The sequence below is a fragment of the Myxine glutinosa genome, chromosome 9 (assembly GCF_964187855.1).
Source record: "Myxine glutinosa chromosome 9, kmMyxGlut1.1, whole genome shotgun sequence".
In the NCBI taxonomy this organism is placed as follows: Eukaryota; Metazoa; Chordata; class Myxini; order Myxiniformes; family Myxinidae; genus Myxine; species Myxine glutinosa.
In genome coordinates, this window is record NC_136269.1 from 139,298,839 (window position 1) to 139,325,347 (window position 26,509).

At 46.9% G+C, this 26,509-nt stretch overlaps 1 protein-coding gene across 6 annotated transcripts in view; it reads left to right on the forward strand.

The window, feature by feature from the left end:
- The window catches only part of LOC137434862 (putative phospholipid-transporting ATPase IIB), a 223,291-nt gene that overhangs the window by 143,006 nt on the left and 53,776 nt on the right, over nucleotides 1-26,509 (forward strand). For all 6 annotated transcript variants that reach the window (XM_078785002.1, XM_078784998.1, XM_078785000.1 and 3 more), the window contains 10 exons: nucleotides 4,383-4,496; nucleotides 4,822-4,930; nucleotides 5,100-5,158; nucleotides 16,098-16,149; nucleotides 22,123-22,217; nucleotides 22,935-23,015; nucleotides 24,724-24,799; nucleotides 24,954-25,030; nucleotides 25,257-25,417; nucleotides 25,894-26,036. In XM_078785002.1, coding sequence (XP_078641128.1) covers nucleotides 4,383-4,496; nucleotides 4,822-4,930; nucleotides 5,100-5,158; nucleotides 16,098-16,149; nucleotides 22,123-22,217; nucleotides 22,935-23,015; nucleotides 24,724-24,799; nucleotides 24,954-25,030; nucleotides 25,257-25,417; nucleotides 25,894-26,036 — 967 coding nt within the window. The remainder of the gene's footprint in view (nucleotides 1-4,382; nucleotides 4,497-4,821; nucleotides 4,931-5,099; nucleotides 5,159-16,097; nucleotides 16,150-22,122; nucleotides 22,218-22,934; nucleotides 23,016-24,723; nucleotides 24,800-24,953; nucleotides 25,031-25,256; nucleotides 25,418-25,893; nucleotides 26,037-26,509) is intronic.

The window sequence follows — 26,509 nt, forward strand, 5'->3', positions numbered from 1 at the left end:
AGGCCCCCAAGCTGCTGTTGTGGCTGCTGTGTACGTCGCGTGCTTTGCCAGGCCTTGTCCGACTCGTCTGGTCCAAACCCTCAACTCGTTCTTGGTCCACTCACTCTTTACCACCGACTCCTCAACGCAACCAACTGACCACCACCACCGACTCCTCACCGCAACCAACGCAACCAACTGACTACCGACTCCACTGACTGACTCCTCACGACTCTCTCCACGACCAACTCACTTGCTTCTTGCGTGCGCGCCTTTTATAGCGCCTCCGGCGATTAAGCCGCCGGCCTTTTGGACACGCCCATCGGGGTGCTCACCTCGGCCCTGGTTGGTCGCGCGACCCTCTGGCTCCGCCCTTGATGACGACGGGCGGGCACGCCTTTCTTCTCCGATTCGAGCACATGTTCAATGGCGGTTATTGGAGGGGAGGTAATTCGGCAATCGAGGCCCGGCAATGACGGAAGGGGATGTAAAAGGAAATGGAGATTTTGAGGATGGGAAGGAAAGGGGATCTATTCTCTTTCACTGGTGCAATGGAGTACTTTAATTAATGGGAGACACAGCCTTACTCTAAAACACAGAATAAGAGATAACTATCAACAGGGGTATTCTATTATTTGGCTGATGTGTATGCTTGTGGACTAATTATGGGATGCCCTTTCACCTTTACACAGCTCCGGAGGTAGGGGGGCGCAGAATAAACAATAATAATAATAGTACAGCACACAATCAAAAAATATACAGTCCTCATCTCCGCAACAATATTTTAAAATAGGGAGTTACTTTTCAATCACCCTGTATGTATGTATGTATATATATATATATATATATATATATATATATATATATATATATATATATATATATATATACATATATATATATATATATATATATATATATATATATATATATATATATATAACTGTAAGAAATAGTAGAAACTCCAAAGTACGAGCAGGGCGTCTCATTTGTATTGAATATATAATCGTTAGATTAAATAAGACGCGGACGTAGCTTCAGGACGTCGATCTTTAATTGTCGACAAGCTTTCGACCAACAAAGGTCTTCTTCTGAGTCAGCCCCAAGTTCAACGGAACTTCCGTTGAACTTGGGGCTGACTCAGAAGAAGACCTTTGTTGGTCGAAAGCTTGTCGACAATTAAAGATCGATGTCCTGAAGCTACGTCCGCGTCTTATTTAATCTAACGATTATATATATATACAAAGGTGGGCGGTCCGCTTCGAAAGTCCGCTTATCCGCTTATCCGCTGCAGCGGACGAATGTTTTCGAAGCGGATAAGCGAATCGGAACAACCCCCGGAAACCGAAGCCGATAAGCGTAAGCGGACTACCGAAAAATTAAAGCGCATCACGATTCGCCAAATCAGCTGTTAGCCTGAGCCGTTACTCTAGAATTGTGAATATTTATTTAAGTGAATAATAAGTGAAACCCTAACAACTCGGCTCTTGCGACATAACGCATTATATCATAACGTTATGTTCACGTCATGGTTTACGACATGGTTGTAACATAACGCATTACATCATGACGTTATGTTCACGTCATGGTTTACGGCATGTTCACGACACCATGACGAATAAACGGCAGTCCGTTGGCCCGCCATCTTGTTGACTTGTTTGTGTCTGAATAACCAAACGTTACAGCTCTCGCCCAATCTCTTCCCGCTCGAGTTCTGTGATGCTTGGGTAACTCTATTTCTCAGGCATAACACGCCGCTCCCGAGCTCTGCCTCGGTCGAGCGCGTGTTCAGCTACGGGTCGGACATCCTCAGGCCTAAGAGGTCGGCCCTGGCTGCACCGAACTTCGAGGCCCTCGTCTTCATGAAGGGCAACCTCCAAATCCTCAAGAAGGCCCACGAGGTGGAGGTGGAGGAGGAAGACGAGGACTAGTCAACAGACTGCTAGTCTGTTGACTAGTAGACTCTCTTGTCAAAGAAAGGATGGGCAAATTGATTTTTCTTTAATGTTACTTGCATATATTAAAATTATATTTAAATTAACTGTAGAGTAGAGTAGAGTCGAGTGGAAAACTTTATTTCAATAAATTTTGAATAAATTTTATTTAAATAAAAATGTATATTTTTGATCTTAAAAGCTTTGTTTGTCTTTGTAGTAGTTAGAAATGGCTATTTAGGCTTAAAAAGCATTAAATTCCCTTTAGAAACGTCAAAAATCGCTTTAAAAACGTCGAAGCGCTTTAAAAAAATCGAATCGAAGCGGATAAGCGGTAAGCGGACTAAGATTTTCGGCCGCTGAAGCGGATAAGCGAATCGGACTACACGGGCTGGCGGAGCGGATAAGCGGTAAGCGGACTTAAAATTTTCCGAATCGCGCCCACCTATGTATATATATAATATATATATATATATATATACATACACACATACATACATACATACATACATACATACATACATACATACATACATATATATATAGTTACGGTTCTCCGCCGCCCTTCTTCCCCTTACCAAGGGGGGATTAATCCCCTTGTTCTTTCTGGGCTTGACGGAACCGAGACTTGAAACGTCCCTTCCGGGCAAACGCAAAGTAGGGTTTCGGGACCAACTCTCGCTCGTACCTAATTCCATGCGCCGCCACGGAAGCGAGGAAGCAAGCCTCGCACGAGCCACGTGTGGTTTGGGAATGCCGAGCGAATTGAGTACCACGTGGTCCGTGCAGTTTAGGTAATGGAACCCGATTCGAGCGGTTCTATTAGTACCACGCTTAGCCAATGAGGAAACCACAGGAACGATCGAATGGAAAAAGGAAGAACACAGGTTTAATTATTCCCACACGTATATACAGTGATCGGGACACAGAGCAGCACTTACAGTCTTATCTTATCACCCGGACTTGGGCCCATCGCACTGACACAGGGAATTGCAGATGGGTTGATGTTCCGCCAAACGCGTCGACGTGGTCGTCCAGGAACGGCCCTGTCTGGCCCTCCATGGTCCCAGCACGTCCCGCGAAGATGGCAGCAGGCGATGGAAGGAACCTCGTAGCGCGTCTCTCTCTGTCTGTCTCTCTGTCTGTCTCTCTTTCTGTCTGTCTGTCTCTCTTTCTGTCTGTCTGTCTCTCTTTCTGTGTCTGTCTGTCTCTCTTTCTGTCTGTCTCTCTTTCTGTCTGTCTCTCTTTCTGTCTGTCTCTCTTTCTGTCTGTCTCTCTTTCTGTCTGTCTCTCTTTCTGTCTGTCTCTCTTTCTGTCTGTCTCTCTTTCTGTCTGTCTCTCTTTCTGTCTGTCTCTCTTTCTGTCTGTCTCTCTTTCTGTCTGTCTCTCTTTCTGTCTGTCTCTCTTTCTGTTTGTCTCTCTTTCTGTCTGTCTCTCTTTCTGTCTGTCTCTCTTTCTGTCTGTCTCTCTTTCTGTCTGTCTCTCTTTCTGTCTGTCTCTCTTTCTGTCTGTCTCTCTTTCTGTCTCTCTCTTTGTCTCACTCTCTCTTTCACTCTCTCATTCTCTCACCCTCTCACCCTCTCACCCTCTCACCCTCTCACTCTCTCACGCTCTCACCCCTCTCACTCTCTCACGCTCTCACCCTCTCACCCTCTCACTCTCTCTCCCCACATCTGTCCCTCTCTATCTCTGTATGTCTCTGTATGTATGTGTTTTTGTCTTTCTCTCTTTCTCTCTTTCTCTCTCTCTCTCTCTCTCTCTCTCTCTCTCTCTCTCTCTCTCTGTCTCTCTCTCTCTCTCTCTGTCTCTCTCTCTCTCTCTCTCCGTCTCTCTCTGTCTCTCCCTCTCTCTCTGTCTCTCTCTCTGTCTCTCTCTCTGTCTCTCTCTCTGTCCCTCTCTATCTCTGTATGTCTCTGTATGTACATGTGTCTGTCTCTCTCTCTCTCTGTCTCTGTCTCTGTCTCTGTCTCTCTCTCTGTCTCTCTGTCTTTGTCTCTCACACATTTGTACATCCAATTAACACTATGGAGGTTAATATGAGAAATTATATTGAAGAGTCAGATGAAGATGATGAGCCAATGGACAGCAGCGTTGGTGGTCGTGGTAGCAACATTTTGATCATGTACCGTGCTAACTGTAAAGTCTGTGTTTACCAACATACTTTGTGTGTAGTCTTCGGTACCGTTTGTGAGGATTCTTACCTGGTAACTGTCACATGCAAGAGTGGGTGGGGAGGGGGTCATGTGGCTGGGTTGTTGACCAAGTTATAGCCTCTTTATTTCAATTTCTAACGTCCTCGTTCTACTATGCTATCGTTATACAGCAGTATTAATTGATGGTGTGTCAATGTTTTAATATGTATCTTCTCAACTGAAAGCAGTTTGTGTTGTCAACCTTTTGGGTCGTGGTGCTGCTCTTCCGCATCTTCATACACACTTTAAATGTTTCTCCCATTTGCCTTTCGTTTAGGTGCTATTCCAGCAGTTCAAGTTCTTTCTCAATCTTTACTTCCTCATCGTTTCCTGCTCTCAGTTTATTGAAGAGTTGAAGATTGGTTACTTGTACACATACTGGACACCACTGGTTAGTATAACGCACCATAATATTTCTTTATATTTTCTCCTCCTCCTCCTCCTCCTCCTCCTCCTCCTCCTTTCCCTTCTTCTCATCCTCATCCTCCTCATCTATGTCCTCGTCGGCATCCTCTTCCTCCTCCTCCCCCTCCTCTCCCTCTTCCTCCCCATTTCATCAACACAAAACAATGCTGTCTTACAATATTATGAGAACAGCTTTTCCGAAGCTGTAGTTTTATTTATTTTGTTTTAAAGGAATTTGTGCGGCAACTTTTAGGTTCTATATCGACTGGTATGTTTGGAGTACCCCACTGTCTCTCTTGTGTGTCCCGTAGGGGTTTGTTTTGGCCGCGACGATGTGTCGTGAAGCCCTAGATGAGTATCGCCGATTCAAACGAGACAAGGAGATGAATTCTCAGCTGTACAGCAAACTCACCACACGAGGTTTCTATAAACGACCCGCATCGTCTCGATAACCACACCCCACCATACACCACTCCTCGTCCCTGTTTTAACATGGCATCTGTGGCGATGCCTTCCTGGTCACATGAATTTCTATCTGTAATATAACATCCCCTCCTGACTGACATTGCTTTCCTTGTTTTTGTTTCAGGGATTGTTAATGTTAAAAGCTCAGACATTCAAGTTGGTGATCTCGTCCTCGTTGAGAAGGTGAGATTATAAGGAGCCAGTCATCAATGTGTATTTATTTTATTTATTTTATACCAGCCGAATGCACGCGGCGTTGCCCGGGTTCTTTTTGAATGAATTTACTACTATAATTCAGCTTTTACTCGCGGCCGTAGAAGATTGACTACTATAATTCAGCTCAGCTTTTAATTGTGAAATGGGCCCAGCCCGGCCGAAGCGGCCTCGACCGGCCTCGCCACCTAGCCGATAACCTTCCCGGGGCCCGTCCCGTCATTTTTGGTTCTTTTTGAATGAATTTACTACCATAATTTAGCTTTTACTTGCGGCCGTAGAAGATTGACTACTGTAATTCAGCTCAGCTTTTAATTGGGAAATGGGCCCAGCCTGGCCGAGGCGGCCTCGACCGGTCTCGCCACCTAGCCTATAACCTTCCTGGGGCCCGTCCCGACATTTTTAGTTATTTTTGAATGAATTTACTACTATAATTCAGTTTTTCCCCACGGCCGTAGAAGATTGACTACTATAATTCAGTTTTTACTCGTGACCGTAGAAGATTGACTAGAATAATTCAGCTCAGCTTTTAATTGCGAAATGGGCCCAGCTCGGCCGAAGCGGCCTCGACTGGACTCGCCACCGAGCCTGTAACCGTCCCGGGGCCCGTCCCGACATTTTTAGTTATTTTTGAATGAATGTACTACTATAATTCAGCTTTTACTCGCGGCTGTAGAAGATTGACTACTATAATTCAGCTTTTACTCGCGGCCGTAGAAGATTGACTGCTATAATTCAGCTCAGCTTTTAATTGCGAAATGGACCCAGCCTGGCCGAGGCGGCCTCGACCGGCCTCACCACCTAGCCTATAACCTTCCAGAGGCCCGTCCCGACATTTTTTGTTTTAGAGGTTTCCTCCTATCTTTCACCGTTCAGGAGATTAGCGCATGCAGACAAACAATCAAACAAACAAAAACTTTCTTTTATATATATAGATAGATAGATAAAATAGAAGAAGAAGATAGATGAAGATGAATAGTATATTTAAAGGCCATGCTTATCTCTCTCCCTGATTTAAAAGGATCTTTTTAAATTTATTTTGCTAACTCTTTTTGTGAAGTTGTACCATGTAGGATGATCATGACGATGGCCTGAATTCGCCATGTTGGAAGTGCCCACTTTTATCATTTCTCCGCCATTCCATCGAATGGGACTTTTGACAACTGGGTCAAACCACCATCGTCACCTCGAGTTGATTGTTGAGGAGCGTATTTGATGAATGCTTTTCGTTTTACTACATTGCGGTGAATCTTTGTAGGTTTGCTTGAAGCCTCGTTTATTTATCCATTTTGACGTGTTTTGTCGTGCTTTGCAATAATCGTTTCCACGACGAACAAAGACTCGACCCCCAAATCCTTTTTTTTTTCCTGCTGCTCTGACATGAAATGCAATCCGAAATGTATTTCTTTATTATTTCTCTTTTGTGCATCGGAGCCTCGTCGCCGTGTTCTAAACGTGCCTCCATTTTAGCAGAACAATTACGGTTTTAATGGAAACAATAACGAATCTAAAATTACCAAAGACATTCCCAATTGACATTTTGCACTAATTTGCCTGTCATATTAGAGTCGGACATGAGTTTTGGAAATTGCTTTTGATTAAAGGGACAGTTGTGTTATTGTTTTAGCCACGATTTGTGGGCCGGATAGCAATGAGTCCTTTGGATTGGGGATAACCGTAATGACTATTGACAAGCGCCGTCATGCACCGCTCTGTTTAACATTATACTCTGTGCCCCCGTTATCTCTGATATTACACGATGCATCTAATGCCGTCAAGGCGTAATTATGGGACTGCTCACGCCATGGGTAATTATATTGCAGCATTGACACTGACATTTTTAATCGCAAAATGATCTTTCCATAAAACGTTTACGATAACGGTGCTTTATGTTCGCGGCCTTCGCTTGTCGGCTTTATTGAGCGGACCTGCATTGTGAGGTGCGTGGTGTTTTGTGGGATCGCATCGTGAGCGTTTTAAGGTGCGTGGTGCTTTGTGGGATCGCATCGTGAGGATGCAAGAATCTGTGTGGGAAGGACAGGCTCAACAAATGCCAATATATGGCGTTCACGAGTTGGTTCTTTTTATTTTCATTTGGTAATGTTTTTGAACAAGTCGTATTCCCCAAAGTCAGACTTGTTTAAATGATGGTCGAACCTCACATGGAGATGTGTGTGTGTGTGTGTGTGTGTGTGTGTGTGTGTGTGTGTGTGTGTGTGTGTGTGTGTGTGTGTGTGTGTGTGTGTGTGTGTGTGTGTGTGTGTGTGTGTGTGTGTGTGTGTGTGTTTGTGTGTGTTTGTGTGTATTTATTTATGTATTTGTATTTATGTATGTATATGTGTGCATGTATTTATGTATATGTATGTATATGTGTGTATGTATTTATGTATGTATATGTGCGTATGTATTTATGTATGTATATGTGTGTATGTATGTATATGTGTGTATGTATTTATGAATGTATATGTGTGTATGTATTTATGTATGTATATGTGTGTATGTATTTATGTATGTATATGTGTGTATGTATTTATGTATGTATATGTGTGTATGTATTTATGTATGTATATGTGTGTATGTATTTATGTATGTATATGTGTGTTTGTATTTATGTATGTATATGTGTGTATGTATTTATGTATGTATATGTGTGTATGTATTTATGTATGTATGTGTGTGTATGTATTTATGTATGTATATGTTTGTATGTATTTATGTATGTATATGTGTGTATGTATTTATGTATGTATATGTGTGTGTGTGTATGTATGTGTGTATGTATTTATGTATGTATATGTGTGTATGTATTTATGTATGTTTATGTGTGTGTATGTATATGTGTGTATGTATTTATGTATGTATATGTGTTGTTACGGGGTCCTCCCCTATCCCCTGGTCTCGGTAAACCTCCGAACCCCGAGAGGGTCCCTGGCAGAAAGATATGTTATCCTTGGTTGAAATCCATCAATCAAATCAATAATGAGACCACACCAAGGGTTATGAACAAACAATAATATATTATAAATCACAACGGAATCATGACACAAATAATAATAATAGCAATTTGCCCTACAATCACTATTTCAAGATGGTACCACCTTATATATTCCTTTAACCCAAACTCACAGCACTCCCTCAATGTCTCTGTACCCCTCCAAGGCGAAGTCGATTCGCTCCAGCGATCGTTGGATCAATGTCCGATCACAATCAATTGAGGTGTGGACGATCGAAGCAACCCATAGGTCACGTGGTCCAACACCCAGCACAATAGCGGTGGAATGGGAAACCTCCCAAAGACGCACTCCGACGTACACGTTTGCGGTTCAATCAGCGAGTCTCCTTATAATCCTCAAAAGCCACTTTCTTGCACAGCTGTCCCCGGCAACCCACCGGGGAATAATGCCCGGCCGACGCGACAAAAACCTTTTCACTGAAGGTAACGCACATGGCGAAATGGCGGAAGGCTCTCACTCGAGCGGGCTTCCAGGCAAGGACACTCCGGACCCTCAATGTAGATACCCGACTACGCAGGCTCAACAGCACTCCGGCAATGTCACCTATCGCACGAACTTCCTTTCAAGGCCTCAAAGTTCACTCGCACTGCCCGCTCGACCGCTTGGTACCGAGCTTCCACCAAGATCCTTTTTCCTTCTTTTCCACGCCTCTTCCTCTTCTTTCGCGCCGTTTCTCTTCCGGGTCGCGATCCGGATTTCCGGCCACATTTTACCAGGAGCGCTTTTAAACCTTTTAACCACAATAACCCTTACTGAGAACCAACAATAATAATAATACCAACAATAATTAGGGCCGAATCCGTAACAGTGTGTATGTATTTATGTATGTATGTACAGTCGTGGCCAAAAATATTGGCACCCTTGCACTTTTTTCATATAACACAATTTTCTCTAAAAATAAGTTGAAATTGACAAATATATTTGATCTCTACAATTCTTTATTTCACTGTTAATATTACAGAACCTTTGTTTTTGATTCAGAACGTAATATATTGTTGCGGATCTCAGAAACGTCGGCTCTCCCCTTATCAAGAGGGGGTTAATCCCCTTGTCCTTTTATCTGGCCGACGCGATCCGAAGTTATCACGTTCCTTCTGGTCGGTGGTAAATAGGGTTGTTGGTCGAGTTTTAGTCCTATTACCTAAGTACTACCACCGACCGTGAAGCAAGGGAATAACTCCCGCCCGAATCACGGATATTGATGGAATATTGCCGAGCGGATAGCAATCCGCGATCCGAGCTGTTAACTAGGACTAACCCGATTATAGCGGTTCCTAATCGTGCCACGTTTACCCAATGGAGAAAAGACTAGGACGATTGGATTAAGAGGAAACCAGAAAGAACAAGGCAATTTATTTACAATGTACAAGAAGAGGAAAAGAAATGAATGTACATTGTACAAGGATGAGGAAGGAAAAGTACACAGGGCAGCCTTAGACAGTCTTATTCAATTCCCTGGACACGGGCCCGATCGCTCTCAGATTCGGTCTCAGACTTCAGACTCACGCGGGGATGCAGATGGTAGGGTGGAAGGTCCGGCGATGGTGTTCAGGCTCTGGTCCGGCTCCGGTCCTCGACCCGTACCAGGCGATGAAGGCGGACGGCAGACAGCTCTCCGCGTAGCGTAAGCGCGTAGCGGACAATTATCGTGACGGGGAAAGGTTGGTATACTGGCGGTTATACGTAGCGCTTTTCGCACACGTCCTCCCAAAGCAGCCGCCTCAATCAAAGCTCATAACGCGAGTTCTTTAGCGCGCTCTCCAACGAGTCCTTTATGAATGTCAACTTTCCCCCAGCGAGTCCTTCTCATCAGTCCTTCTCATCAGTCCTCCTCTTGGTAAAGCGCATATACTCTCGAGTCCTTTCAAAGGGCTTTGCGCGCTTTTATAACCCAAACCAGCGAACGCTCTGGAAACCCAAACCACGCCCGGTCAGACGACCTCACCTCAGCCCTGGTTGGCTGGTGTTGGCTTACTGGCTCCGCCCTGATGGCTGGTTGACGTGGCCGCACCTCCATCCTGGCGCTCCGCCCCCTTTTTCGGGCTTTACCTCATGGCTTTTCGGGCTGGGTTGAGCGCGAGCCCAAGGGCAGCGAAGGCTGCTGGCAAAGTAGCGCACCAAATTGGGAGGGCCGATGGGGCACAGACTGGAGAGCGCTTAATGGCGTCCCTTGGAGGGAAGCTGCAAAATGGACGAGGGGCCTGTTGTGGAAAACCATTCAGGTCCGCACAACTTTTAGTCCAACGGTTTGGTTTAATTGCATTTAGATCATCACATCATTCCTGTAAGTAGAAATACACAATAAGCATACGATGCGACATCTCATAAAGCCATTCATATCAGTCAATGCAAGCAAGCTAGATATTCTATAAAGGCGTACCATTAACGAGGCTACCGATGTAACATGTCACAAGGGAGAAGTCTCGGAGCACTGACACAGCAACGGGTCTTATAGTCACGCCCCTAGTGGGGACAACAATGACAGCGAGCAGCGAGCATCCCCACCCGGGTTCAGTACGGATACGATTTCACTACATTCACCCCCCGTCAGAATTATACGGCCGCGTGGCTAAAAGCGAGTGAGCGTCAGCATGGGCGCGGAGTATTAGTCGGCCCAACCGTAGCGGGCCGGGCGGCGAATTTCTCTGCCAGCACGCGTTCGAAATTCCCCGGGTACGGCGTCTCGTAACCCTGTATCCCCGGTGTCAGAGGCGTCAACAGGGTCGGGTGATGAAGGGGGTAACGCCAAGTCGTCGGACCCGGGCAGTCTCGACGGGGGGAGGGTCGGTGGACTGTCGGCGATGGGAGCGTCGGGAGAGGTCATAGTCTCATAGACGGGTTCGACTGGTTCGTCCGATTCCCTACTAAGGTCGTCGACCCCGCAAGGGGCAAGATGACGAACGGAGACAGTAGTCTCACGACCATCAGACGTCATCACACGAGCATGCTCAGGATTAGCCTGGAGAATCTGCACTTTGTCCACAAGGGGGTCGTACTTGCTCGCGCGAACTGCCCGTTTAAGGTAGGCCGGCCCGGGCCCAGCGAGCCAACTGGGCAAAGACCGTATACACCCCGAGCTCCTGGGGTGGTGGAAAAGACGCTCGTGGGGAGTTTGGTTAGTTGCCGTACTCAGGAGTGCCCGGATTGAGTTCAACGCCGCAGGTAGCGACCAAGCCCATTTATCGAGGCCCCGGCCGTGGGTCCGGAGATGGAGCATGACGGCCCTCCAGATAATCCCGTTGAAGCGTTCGATCTGCCCATTAGCCTGGGGTCTATACGGCGTGGTGTAACTAGACGCAACGTTGTTTTGGAGCAGATAGCCGCGCACCTCCTGAGACAAGAAGACTGCACCCCGGTCGGTATGGACATAGGCCGGGTAACCGAACATTGAGAACAAGTTCTGTAAGCAACGCATCACCGTGGCAGCAGTCATGTCCGCGCACATATAAGCAAAGGGGAATCGTGAGTACTCATCAACGATAGTGAGCAGATAGCGAGAGCCGCTCGACACCGGCAAAGGGCCCTTGAAATCCATCGCCAAGCGTTCCCACGGGCGTGTAGCCTTCACCAGAGTCCCCATAGGGGGGTTATAGAAACGCGGTTTGATTTCCGCGCAGATAGCGCAGTCGCGACAGATACGGCGGATATCGTCAATCGAGTAAGGGAGATTCCCACTCCGCACGAAATGAGCGAAACGCGTTACGCCGGGATGGCCCGCAGTAGCATGCAGCACCCGTAGGCCCTCCAACGAGGTGATACCAGCACATGTAGTGGGGCGCGATAAGGCATCGGCGGCCTGGTTATCCTTCCCTGGGCGATATTTGATGGTGTAACAGAAGTCGGCGAGTTCGATACGCCAGCGAGTGATTTTCTCGTTCTTAATGCGCTGGGCGTGTAAGGTGTCGTACATGAACGCAACGCTTTGCTGGTCCGTGATGATTTGGAAGCTCCGCCCGAGTAGGTACGGGCGCCATCGCCGAATAGACTCGACGATCGCATACGCTTCCTTTTCAACGGACGAGTGCCGCCGCTCAGCGGAGGTAAGAGTCCGTGAAAAGAAAGCCACGGGACGTCCCCCTTGGGAGAGGGTCGCCGCGATGGCCTGATCCGAGGCGTCACTTTCGAGGACGAACGAGCCGCTCTCGTCAATGGTTGCTACGGCGGCTCGGGCGATGTCGGTCTTAAGTCCTTCAAAGGCCGTCAATGCGGCCGAACTCAGGGGAAAGGTGTCGCAGGCCACAAGGGGGCGAAGTTTCGCGGAGAAATTTTGCACCCATTTGGAGTAATGGGCGAACAGCCCAAGGGCGCGTTTCAGGGAAGCCCGATCGCAGGGAGGGGCCATGTCGAGCAAAGGTCGCAGACGTTCCTTATCCGGAGAGACAGAGCCATGGGTCACGGTGTACCCCAGAAGATCTATGGTGCGTAGGGAGTATCGGCACTTATCCTCGTTCATAGTTAAGTGATACCGTTGCGCGACCTCAAGGAAGCGCTTCAGATTAGCGTCATGGTGCCCTTGGTCATATCCACAAACCGTAAGGTTATCGAGGTAGACGAAAACATCGGTTAAGTGCTCCCGCGCAACGAGGTCATCCATGGCCCTCTGGAAACAAGCGACCCCGTTCGTCACCCCAAAGGGCAATCGTGTAAATTGGTACAACCGCTGCCCCGACTCGAAAGCGGTATAGATACGATCCGCCCTAGAGATAGGGATCTGGTGGTACGCACTACGGAGATCGAGAGTACTATAGACCGAATACTGGGACACCTGTTGCACTAGCGCGTCCATCCCCGGAAGGGGGTAGGCATCCAGCTGTGTAAAGCGGTTAATCGTTTGGGAATAGTCGATTACCATGCGTTTGCGATGGGCCTCACTGCGCACCACTAAGACCTGGGCACGCCACGGTGACCTACTAGGTTCTATGATGCCGTCTTTCAAGAGCTGAGTCGTTTCGTCCGCAATGAATTGCATGTCCGCGCGGGAGTAGCGTCTCGATTTTACCGCGACAGGGGTACAGTCGGAGGTTAGATTGGGGAACAGCGAAAGTGGACGGACGTCCATTTGCGCTAGGGCGCACACCGTTAGCGCGTCGTCCGCCCCCACAACAAGAGTGTCAGGCCCACCGAACTCCATTACCAGACGTCCATGCAGCTTAAGAAAATCGTGTCCTAGCAGAATATCAGCACATAATGCGGGTAAAACCATAAGGTGTACATCAGGGAAAACCCGTCCCTTTAGCACTAGTTTCAATCGGCATTCCCCTTTTGTGCTAAGCCGGAGTCCCTGGGATGCCATGAAGATCCGTCGTGTAGACCGCCCGATCCGCCATCCATGCCTGAGCACAAGTCGCTGGTCGATAAAACTATCCGTAGATCCGGTGTCCACCAAGGCCTGAACACAATGGCCCTCAACCATAAGGGGAATAAGGGCTTGAGCCAGGCCAGACGAGGCAGCTGGGAGCGGGACTGAGCCCCCCGAATGGGTCGGACCAGCCTCGCGGGTGGATCCTACACCAGCAGCAGTTTTGCGATCGTGGCCGGAGTCTGCGTTGACCATGGGGAATCCATTATCGTCATCAGAGGGCTTTCCCCAGCATTCCGGTGTTTCGCGATTCAAAATCCGATGAGAAAAGGCCTCAGTAGTATTTGACATCGCCTTTTGACACTCCTGGCAGATAAAGGCTTCCGTTGTAGCCGAAATCGCCTTTTTCGTTTGGTCGCTTTGACAAAAGGCTTCCGTAGTATTCGAAATCGCCTTTTTCGTTTGGTCGCTTTGACAAAAGGCTTCCGTAGTAGTATTCGAAATCGCCTTTTTCGTTTGGTCGCTTTGACAAAAGGCTTCCGTAGTATTCGAAAGCTGTTTCTTCCCTTGCGTGGCTCGAGGTTTGGCCAAGGACGCGGCCTTTGTCCCCGATGGAGAATGAGACGGTGGTGGCTTTCCGGTGGCGCCAGTCAAGGTTGTCTGAGCGCCCAGCGGGCCGCAGCGAGGGGCCCTCCCCTTCGAAGACGGGTAAGGCGCTGGGCTCGTGGGTTCTGCTACAAGCCCGTTCAAGGTTGCCGCGCCTGCGCGACCGCGGCTGCGCGGGTCGAAGGGCCGCGAGCCGCGTGCCGATTTCTTGCACACTTTCGCGTAATGTCCCTTTAGCGAGCACAAATGGCAAATAGCGTCACGTGCCGGACACACGACTCGGGCATGACGAGGCCCTCCACAAAAAAAACATGCGGCCCCGCGCAAGGCCTTGGGTCTGCTGGTCGTAACGGCAGCTGTCAGGGTAGGGTCATCCTCCGGAGCATCCCGGAGTTCAGCAGGCGGCTCCACGTCCTCGTCAGTGGTCCTCTCCGGCCGGGCGTGTAGTGAGGTGCCCGCCAAAAGGCGCGTGCGATCATAGGCGTTCGATTGCATCCGTGCTTCAGTATACACCGTCGCTTGCTCAACCGCCGTAGCGAAGGTCAGGTCGGTCTTCTCCAAGAGTTTGAGACGTAGTTCCTGAGAGGAGACCCCTGCTATGAAGGCATCTAAAAGTCGATCATCTTTAGCCTGCTCGGGAGTCCGTGGCTGGGCGCTGTCCAGCATGAGCTGCCGGAGCTCCTGGGCGTAATGATCCATAGGCTCGTTGGGTTGCTGCCGTCGCGTCTGCAGCAAATAACGCGCATACACAGGGCTTTTTTCTTTTATATAAAGCCGCTTGAGCTCCGCGACGGTAAGATCATACGTCGTGCATTGAGCGACCGAGTGGTAGACCCGGTAGTCGATTTTTGAGTGTAATATTGCCAGCTTCGCGGCAGGCGTCGGAGCGGTATCAGGCTCATTAAAGAGATGCTCCAGTTGCTTGAGCCAGTGCTTGAGTTGCAAGCCTCCGTCCGTGGCTTGTGGGTCGGCGCTGAAAATGGACACCGTCAACGTCTTGTTGCCAGCCATGTCAGCAGATCATAAATGCAATTAAGTGTTGTGGAAAACCATTCAGGTCCGCACAACTTTTAGTCCAACGGTTTGGTTTAATTGCATTTAGATCATCACATCATTCCTGTAAGTAGAAATACACAATAAGCATACGATGCGACATCTCATAAAGCCATTCATATCAGTCAATGCAAGCAAGCTAGATATTCTATAAAGGCGTACCATTAACGAGGCTACCGATGTAACATGTCACAAGGGAGAAGTCTCGGAGCACTGACACAGCAACGGGTCTTATAGTCACGCCCCTAGTGGGGACAACAATGACAGCGAGCAGCGAGCATCCCCACCCGGGTTCAGTACGGATACGATTTCACTACATGGCCTACTCTTATTTGTTTGACGCAACGCAGATGCAATTATTGGGAATGGCCTTATCTAAACACAGACTATGAAATAACTGACGTCCTATGGTGACCTACGTGTTGCTTGTGGCTTATCTGTGGGGTGCTACCTTTAACCTTTAATGATGTTATATTTACAAGTGTGGGTTCTCAAAACCGCAACAATATCCTTTTAAATCAGAAAATAAAAAGAAATGCCATTGGCAAAATTATTGACAAAATCCTTTCTGGGCTGCGGATAGCAGTTTGGCCGGTTTTAGAGGTTCCTCGATACATGGTTGTGCTGCTTCCTATATTAATGTTTTCTGTTTGTGCAGCAGCCTCTGCACTCAAAACAAATTGACCACGTGGTTCATATATTTCATCTGAACGGCCATCTTTCGATACGACAGGCAGCAAACGCACTTGGGTGTCTATTATTTAATAAAAATAAAATCACGTGTTTGGATCGTATAGAGCAAGCTGTAGTTTTGTTTGGCGACTCAACCAACCAACCCAACCTTTCGGTGTTTGTGAAACGTTGGATAGTAACCGTGCGGATTTTTAAAAATTGCACAATTTTGTGTTAAATCGCGTTTTTGTTTTCCTTTTTGCAGAACCAGAGAGTCCCAGCAGACATGGTTTTTATGAGGACATCTGATAAGACAGGTACGGTGTATTTTCTGTACTTTTCCGGATTTCATATTTGTACTCATGGGAATGGTTTTATTGAGACTTGTGATGGTGTAGAGGGTAAGTGGATTCTAATTGAGATGAGAATCGGTTATGGTGCTGTCGGAGTTGGGTGCACTCGATGTTTACGAGTTGAGGAACCCTTGAAGTAGGTGCTGCAGTAATTAAGTTGCATTAATGAAGCACCTTTTTGCTCCTGACCTCTGCTTCCCACATTGCTGCACCCCCTCGCTCTCTCCCTCTGTTCCTTCGCCCCTAATGGTTTACTGATCGACTCTTTAGGGCTATTAATTGATGCTCCCAGGCCTTGTGCTCTCTGTTTTTCAGTGCATTGTTCAAACGAGTGGCCTGTAGAGCTGTTTCGTGATGAACGTAATTTGAAACCTGTTAGCGTCGGCACGCAACGATTGAGTCCTTGACAACCTTGACTGTAGTTCCTTCTTTTGTCTGCCAATAATTAAATATCTTCGAGCTGTCTTCTGGAAAAAATAAATAAATAAAAAGTGCTACAAAGTGCTAAGGACGAATGCAGGCATCATCGTGAGGAAGAACGAGCTCATTTGGCGCACCCTTTGTGAATTTGTCTAATGTTGACCTATCCTGTTTGGTTGAACTATTCTGTCTATCTTCTCTTTTGTCTTGCATCAATAAACCAATTTTGGACCATAAAATTGGACCTCTCCATGTCCTTGGGGTCTTCAGTGAATCCCCCACCATAACCAAATATTCCTGTTGCTGCCGATAAGCTCTTTGGCTGGGAGTTATGGTGAAGATGCATGATCGTTCATCCATATAAGACGACGAGAATGTAAGATGATCGCTCACAGAATGGGAAGTGGTGTTATTGATTCACAGACAATTGAGTCTGTTATTAACAGCCTTGTGGAGCAGTGGTCTGAAGGAGGCCTATATGTAGAGGGTTGGTAGAGTTGATGCCCAATCAGATTTGAAGTAAAAATTTTACAAGTCGCAAAATATAAATGATGTATTTATGTTGGGTTTTTTTTTTTTGTATACAAGATCGAGGCTCGTGTAAGAGCTAACATTCATCGCAAAAAAGACAAACTGAGACATAAAACATAAGACAAAGGGAGCGGGAGACAAAATGGGGAGAGAGAGGGAAGCACACAAGTACAACATTTGAGAGCAAGGACATCGGGAGATTTGTGGGAGGGAGAGGGCTTGGGGGGAGGAGGCACGGGAAGGGGGGTGGGGGGGGGGGGGGAGAGGTATAAAGCACATGGACACTGCTAGGACTTCCAGGAAAGAAGTCGGAATTTCAAAAAAGTGGATCTGGGGTGAATTAACGGGGGATACTTTGAGTACCATAGGAGGAGAGTTTGGAGAGCAGAGCGGGCTGCCAGACCGTATCGAAGGCACGTGATATGTCAAGGGACACAGCTCTAATTTCCTGTTTGGCATTGAGGACCTCCATCCATTGTTGAGACAGCAGAAGCAGCATGACCAGAGTAGAGAGACCTGGTCTGAATCCAAATTGATGATCCGAGATCCAGCCATTGGAGAAGAGGAAGGATTTGATGTCAGAAGCGATGATCGATTCCATACCTTGATTGATTCCATGACCTTGATGATTTACTCGTATAGTTGTGATTTCTGAATAAAGTTCATGGAAGAGTCTTCGGCACTCGCAATGATTCTTCTTTTCGGAGACAAGTCTGCGATGAAGGTCTCTGTATGTATTGGTCAACCCGATGGTCTGTGGGTGAGTTAAATGTGTGTTTGTCGGGTAGTCGGGGATGTCGCGCAGTATTTGCTGATCGGCCACCAGAGGCGAAGTGCACACCGCCTGGTTAGAAGCAGGAAGAGATGCACCGGTGCCTCGTTCTCAAACTCTCCCGAGCGAGAAGTGCGGAACATGTGCTGACAAGATCACTCATGCCCATGCACAAAGGCTGAAAAAATGGCATAAATTATTCACCCAAAACTTTTGTAACCAAATAGCTCGTTCTTTATCTCATTAAAGCAGCCGGCATCACATGACTGTCATGTTGCTCACTCGTTAAATTTTAATGTCGGTGTGAAATTCTGCAGTCCTTGCGTGATCACGTGATCCATCTAGCATTTGTGTCTCCACATGAGAAACTTTTGAAATGGGCATTCATCGCACTGGGGTGTGGGTCTAAAAAAGAAATTTCATCCGTGGGGAAACTACATCCGAGTAGCACTGCTTCCAAGACGGCAATTCGGACCAATGTTAAGGATTCCGTTCCTGGGCACACTTCCGGTATGAAAGCTGTGTCGGGCATTGTGAAGTTTATGCCTGCAGCTCACTGGCTTTGTAATCTTACTGGGAATGTCATTTTGTTCTCGAGCAGGTCTCCAGGTCTTTAAAACAGCTGTTCACCACAATCTTTCCCCATCCAAAACCTTGATCTCTTCTACCCCCGTTAATTCACCCCAGATCCATTTGTTTTGAAATCCCGACTTCTTTCTTTCCTGAAAGTTCTAGCAGTGTCCATGTGTTTTATACCTCTCCCAACCTCCTCCCCCCCCTTCCCATGCCTCCTCCCCCCAAGCCTCCTCCCTCCCACAGATCTCCCGATGTCCCTGTTCTCTGCTGTTGTACTTGTGTGCTTCCCTCTCTCTCCCCATCTTGACTCCCGCTCCCTTTATTGTAAGTTTTATGTGTCAGTTTGTTTTTTTGTGATTGATGTTAGCTCTTACACGAGCCTCGATCTTGTATCCAAAAAATAAAAAAGTCTCAAGTGATCAGAAGTCACATGCTCAAACACTTTGTTTCGATTTCCGTTTGGAACGTTTGCTTTGCTACAATCCTTGATCGGGCTGACAGGTCGGCCTAGAGCCCTAGAGGACCGCACACTCACATCTAAGCTGTATGGTTTGGGTCTGAATCCCAACCCAGCTATAAACTGTCGTACCTCGGACCTGTCGTACCCTGTATGTGCCGTACCTCGGATTGACGTTAAACTGGGATTCCCGTCTGCCAGCATTCGTTGGTTGACGTTAAAGATCCCAGTGTCGTTCATGAAGAGTAGGCGAGGCATCACCGGCACCCTTATCAAGCTACAAATTCCTGCCCTCACCTACAGGGGGCACTAGTTCAGCGTCACAGTCACGCCCTCAGCCAATGATGCTACCCCACAGCCTTGTGGTGCATGCGGAATAAGAGCCTTGATCATTTTGCGTCGAGAGAAGTATCCTTTCATTATGTTTATCAATTTGCGTCTCCTTCATCACTGACGAGGGGTGGTGGTCACCATGAGGACAACCAGACCGTTCTGAATGGCATTTACGGGGCCTTGTTTAATTAGATTGTCATGGCGTGGAGTAAACACCACACAAGCAATACTCTGGTCTGAATGGAGCGAATGCTTTGAGTGGGTTGAAGCGATTTGATTGGTCAAACACCCATCCCCTCTGCTTGAGCTTGCTGTGGTACTTGTTTTCCCATGTTCTCCAATAGGGCTGAAGATTATTGTCAAAAAGTGCCTTAAAAATGGCGGAACTGGCAACTATCTTCCTACCAGCTACGTTTGGTATTTTTTTTATAAAGTAGGGGCCTTGACAAGTTCACAAACCAAAAATACCCAGAATACCTCTGGGGGAACATGCTTAAATGACGTCATCAAAATGGCTGCCAAAATTGTAAATGTTTGGCATTGTGTACAGGTGCTGACGTGGTACCTAACCGTTTATATAGTAGTTTTACTGTCAAGAGAAAAACCATCAGCCTTTTCCTGGGATGAACACTGTTTCATTTGTGGAGAACCAGAGAATAAAAAGAAAGGAATAAAACTTACAGCAGCGAATATGAAGCCAGCAGAAGTTCGTGAGAATGTGCTTACAATTACAACAATGGTTCTGATTACAAAAATGATTCCCAAATACTTCACCGTGCAGTTGGTATTATTCGCAGAGACATAGAAAAATTACAACCAACAACTGAATACCCGAATACCCAAGAAATTGATCTTAATGCATCAGCTGCGTTTAATTTAAATATTATTTAAATATTTAAATTAAATTATTAAATTAATTTAAATGCATTTGAATGCATTGCATGCATTTGCAATGCATGCATTGAAATTAATTTATTATTTAAATATTATTTTAAATATTATTAAATATTAATCTATCTATAATTCCAGTAATCTCTGTGTGTGTGTCTGTGTGTTTGTTTGTTTGTCTGTGACCGCTGTTTCTCGACAACCACGGGTCCGATATACTTGAAACTTGCCAGGTATATTGCTGGGGACCTGAGGATGTGCCTTTTCAAGGTTTCATATTAATCGGAGAAGTAGTTACCGAGCTATGGCGATTTATTTACCAAACTCCGCAAGCCGTTCGCTTTGGCTTTGCGAATGGACCAAACCATTTCATGTAAATAGAGGGGGGGGATTGTCACCGTACTCGCAAGCCGTTCGCTTTGGCTTTGCGAATGGACCAAACCATTTCATGTAAATAGAGGGGGGGAATTGTCACCGTACTCGCAAGCCGTTCGCTTTGGCTTTGCGAATGGACCAAACCATTTCATGTAAATAGAGGGGGGGGGGATATAATTTTAGATATATATATAGTACGGGCACGCCCTAGTATTATTAAATCGAATATTTAAATCAGATGCTAGTTTCATTTTATTACAGATCAGGACACACAGGGACCCTCAATGTAAAAATAAAATACAAAAAGTTAATAAAAACGGAGGCCATCTTGATGACGTCATTTGAATATGTTCCCCCAAGGGGATTCTGGGTATTTTTGGTGTGTGAAGTAGTCAGGGCCCATACTTCATAAAAATATCAAAATTAGCTGGTAGGAAGCTAGTTGCCACTTCACCCTCATTTTCATGCTCAATCTGCAGCCGTATAATATAAACCCATGTAACTAAACGGCGCACTAACTTTTGGTTTAAATTTTATTGTTCAATGGCTGTTGATTTGTCAGCACTTCCCCCTTTGTGCCTTTGTGCAATGAGTGTGAAGACTCTCTCTCAAGCAGTTGGGATTAGAATGTTGATGTGAATCTATGGCTGTCCCAGTAACTAACACACTGGTATTTGTTAAGAAAGACTGATGAATACTCTGACATTTGTACTGTGTAGCTACGTGACGCCTTGCGCGACACACTGTAGCCACTCCGAATGGCAGCGTTTCTTCCCTTGTGTGACCATGCCTTTGTTAGTGGGTACATTTTAAGTTAAATTTGCATACCAGGCCTCAATAAATATAACTTTTACCTTCCCTGCTCCACTGCCTCCTTTGGTGGCACAGCATGCCGTCACTATGGTAGTGTGGGGTCATGTGCCCCCGCCGCCACCCTCTGGCAGACACCATCTGGTATTGAGTATCGTGAGGGAGACAAAAGGAATCATCTCGGAGTACAGGCTCCGGATTGTCATCTCCCCGACATAGCGAATGGGCCTTTTCATGCAAAGGAGCGATCACGTGGTGCAAACTGGGATCGTCCGATCGCGTTACTTCATATGCAAGTCTGATTGTCATAGAGCACATCAGCAGACATTGACGGTGTCAGTGTGGAATGACAGTCAGTGTAACTTTAGATAAGGCCTAATGGCCCTTCTCCATTCTGCGTGCCTTCCCTCCTCCTTACAGCCGAGCCTCGATTTCTTGTTCTACGTCTTTGCCTTTTTTTTTCTTTCTTTTTTGTCATTGTTGGGCTTGAATCGAAGTTTTGTTTAAGGGGTCCAAATTGGGTTGTAAAATGTGCTCATTAACAAAGGCCTGCTCTCCCCTGAGGTCTCTTTGGCAATGAAAGCAGAAATCTACTTGGGCCTTGCTGACTTGTTTTGTGATAACTCTGCTCACATCCAACTGAGATTTATTTGTATTCTATTTTGGAAATGATGCCTTTGAATTCAGGGAAATAAAGCTTGTGTCTGCATTATTCGCTCTCTGCTTCGACAACCAAGAGGATAAAATAAAGAAATTCTCATTGCCCGGCCTCTAGGCTCGTGCTTCATCAGGACCGATCAGCTGGACGGTGAGACTGACTGGAAGCTGCGCCTGGCTGTCACCTGCACACAACGGCTGCCTGCTGTCGCGGTGAGCATGCTGGAGATCGCCAGCTAGATGTTGGATAGCTGGGTTTTTGTTTTTCTTTCGTCAAAGTTCAAGACTTGTGGAAGAGCTGAGCAAACAAGAGAGAACAGGTCAGCACGAGCAGTAGGGATAGTCGACTTTGTGATGCAACGCGCGCTGCTTAAGAAACGGCAAGAGTGGACAGTCTGCCAGCTCGTTTCCCGAGGGGAATCCACTCCACACTGATGACAGGCCAGGGAGATACAAACGCGTCCGTGGATTGATTCGTTTCTCCTCGGAGTTGGGAGTGGGCTGGCAATTCACCAACAAAAGGTTTATAAAGCCCATGTAGGCTGACTGATGACGGGTAGACTAGTGAGAAACAGAGGAGCCACACTGTCAGATATGGACAAAGGATACCGGACAATAAAATATTACGGATCTGAAGAAGAAGAAGAGGAAAAGGAGGAAGAAGTGGTTGTGGTGGCGATTGGAGAAGGAAATGTCAGTAAGAAAAGAACAGCAGATGCAGATTGTTGCGAGTTGGAATATGAGGGGTTTCTGTAAGAGGGATGGCAGTTTGCTTTTTTGAGGTTATACTTTGTGATTGATTCTTCTTACAGCATCTTAAGTTCCAAAGTCTATCAAAATAAATCCCCACATTCTGTTGATTCCACCACTGATAAAATGGATGTATTGTCGCGAGCAGGTACGTTCACCTTGCATTTTTCTTTTCTGCAGGAGCTCGTGTCGATTCGAGCCAGCGTGTATGCTGAGAAACCCCAGATGGACATCCACAGCTTCGTGGGCACTTTCACTCGGGTATCAATACCCTGTCTTGCTCACTTAGATCTGGAATTGTCACGTTGGTGTACTGGGGATAGAATAAGTTAGGTTGATGCAATCACATGCACCGGTAGGTCTTGTCCAATGAAAGGTATAAAGGGGATGTTCCTTGATAACCTTATTTGGGAAGCAGAGGAGGGGTTGGAGGTGTAATTTTTACAATCTTGTGGTGGCGGTGGTGTTGGTAATTTTTAGATGTTAAAATTGATAATGGTACTTCATGGCTGCTGTTAGATGATGCAATTTTGGTATTTATCGATGCAAGGTAGTCTCCATAAAATCACACGACCTGCCTGCCCTGTCTGAAATTTTGACCTTGATTCTCTTTTCTTTCCCACCTCCACTCCCCTCCCCACACCGCCCCTTCCAAAACAATACACACAAAAACACACACATGTGCACACACACATGCACATACACATGCACACACACACATGCACATACACATGCACACACACATATGCATACATACGCATACATATGCATACATACGCATACACACGGATGCACACGGACACTTTAAGACCTGACAGGTCTCCGTTCCATCACCTAAAGCCTACGCACATGTGCAGGTAGCAGCCAACAACAGTGCACACACACATGCACAAACACACAAACAAACACACACCCATCTATATATGCACGCATGGAGGTGAATACTATGAGTCCTGGGAGGGCTCCGTTCCACCTCATTAAACTTGCGTATGGAGATAACAACCAACGACACACACACACACACACACAGACAGACAAACAGACAAACAGACAGACAGACACACACACACAGACACACACACACAGACACACACACACACACAGACACACACACAGACAGACAGACACACAGACAGACACACAGACAGACACACAGACAGACACACAGACAGACACACAGACAGACACACAGACAGACACACAGACAGACACACAGACAGACACACAGACAGACACACAGACAGACACACAGACAGACACACAGACAGACACACAGACAGACACACAGACAGACACACAGACAGACACACAGACAGACACACAGACAGACACACAGACAGACACACAGACAGACACACAGACAGACACACAGACAGACACACAGACACAGACAGACAGACAGACAGACGGACACACAGAGACAGACAGACAGAGACAGACAGACAGACACACAGACAGACACACAGACACACAGACATATTTTAGAATAATTAATGCAAGTTTTATATAATACATGATGATAATTTAATATCCTCTACACTCCTTAAAAATATAATCAATCAAAATCAACAATATCCACAGAAATAACGTTTATTTCAGAACTATCTTGCCACGCCCTAAGGCCTAAGCCCATGAGGTGGAACATCAAGACATGATCACAAAACTGGTCATTCTTTGCTCATCTTCTCTGGCCTGAAGCGTAAACCCTTTGTCCTTAGTAAATCAGATGCCAATCCCCCGAAAGACTTGTGTGGTTGCACATCAATCGTCTTACAAGAGATGTTCAGAAATAGTCACGTGCACGCTCCGTAAAGTAGGGTTCCGCTGCATTTCATGGTATACTGCGCAACGGTAACATTTTGGTGTGAATGTCCCGAATGTTTCATCCACGCGATGTTTCGCTGCCGCTTTTGCTATGATTTGTACAATTGGTGATCGCACCCCTCCGTTCACCGTTTCTGGTTTCTAGGATGATGTGAACCCGACGATATCGGAGAGTTTGAGCATCGAGAACACGCTCTGGGCGAGCACGGTCGTTGCCTCTGGTACAAAAATCCTTACTTCCACCACCTCTTGTTGCAGACCATGAGAATGCAAAGCTTCTTTTACATATCCGGTTACGTCACCATATGCAGCAGAGTGTATAATTTCACTTGAGCTGTAAGATTGTGTGATTGATATTTCATTGTTTTTGCACAGGCATGGTGGTGGGCGTGGTGGTCTACACTGGGAAGGAAACCCGCAGCGTCATGAACACATCGCATCCTCACAATAAGGCTCGGAATTTGTTTTTCTTTATCGTTTTCCATCCCACTCATCCTCAGCCCACCCGTCTACCTTCTCCAAAAAAGTATTTAGCCCTTAAACTCACTTTGTCATCGTCTTGGTATGTTGTGGTCGTTCAGTGCCTTTTGGTAATTGATAATTTGGTTGTGCCAATTGAACAACTGTTTGATTACTTCAATAACAAATGAACTACCTTCAAATTGCGTGTGCCAACAGGTGGGTTTGCTTGATCTAGAGGTAAACCGCCTCACCAAGGTGCTCTTCCTTGCTGTTTTGGTGCTGTCCACTGTCATGGTTGCGTTGAAGGGATTTGATGGGCCATGGTACCAGTATTTGGCTCGCTTCATTCTGCTCTTCTCGTACATCATTCCAATAAGGTTCTGCAAGCAATCGCCCTGTGTCCGCACACCCCCCCTCCCCCCTCCCTACCTGCTCTATGCCTGCATCCCCCCTACCCATGCCCACACCCACCCCCCCCCCACCCCCCTCCCTACCTGCCCTGCATCCACCCTGCATCCACACCTGCCCCACATACACATCCCTCCCTACCTGCTCTATGCCTGCATCCTCCCTACCGTTACCCACACCAACCCCCTCCCCCCCCCCCCCCCCCCCGACCTCACGCATGCCTCCCCTAACATGTACACCAAACTTGCTCTCCCTCCTCTTCCTCCGCCCCCACACACCACCTACGCCACGTGCCCCAAATCAGCCCTGGCCAACGCTCCCCACACCCCCACTCCCTCTCTCTCCCTGAGCCTCAGCCAGAGTGCCCTACCCAGCCTTGCCCTCATTCCCCTGCTGTGCACCCATTTTGAGACTTCTGATTGCTTCCTCACCCTTGCCATCGTAGCCTGCGTGTGAACTTGGACATGGGCAAAGTTGCATTTGGCTGGATGATAATGCGGGATGATGAAATCCCTGGCACAGTTGTTCGCACCAGCACCATCCCTGAACAACTTGGACGGATCGTGTACCTTTTGTCAGACAAAACAGGTGTGTCTTTAGGGTAGGGGGAATATAGGGGTTGTTGTATATTGGGAGATAAACTGCAAAGTAATTTTTATACATGGTAATTGAATGTTTTTTTTTTTGTTTGTTTGTTGTTGTTTTTTTAATATAGGATCGAGGCTCGTGAAAGAGCTAACATTTATCACACAAAAATCAAACAGACACACAAAGTATATAATAAGGGGAGTGGTAGACAACATGGGGAGAGAAGGGGAAGCACACAAACACAACATTTGAGAGCAGGGACATCAGGAGATCTGTGGGAGGGAGACGGCTTGGGAGGGGGGGGGGGGGGGGGAGGCAGCGTGGGAAGGGGAGAAATGGAGAAAAAAATGAGGGGGAGATTTGAAGGGGAGGGGTGAGGGGGGAGTTTAGTAGGCGAGGGGGAGTCTAGGAGGGGAGGGGTGTGTGGGGAGTTTAGGAGGGAAGGGGCAAGGGGGGAGATTTGAAAGGGATGG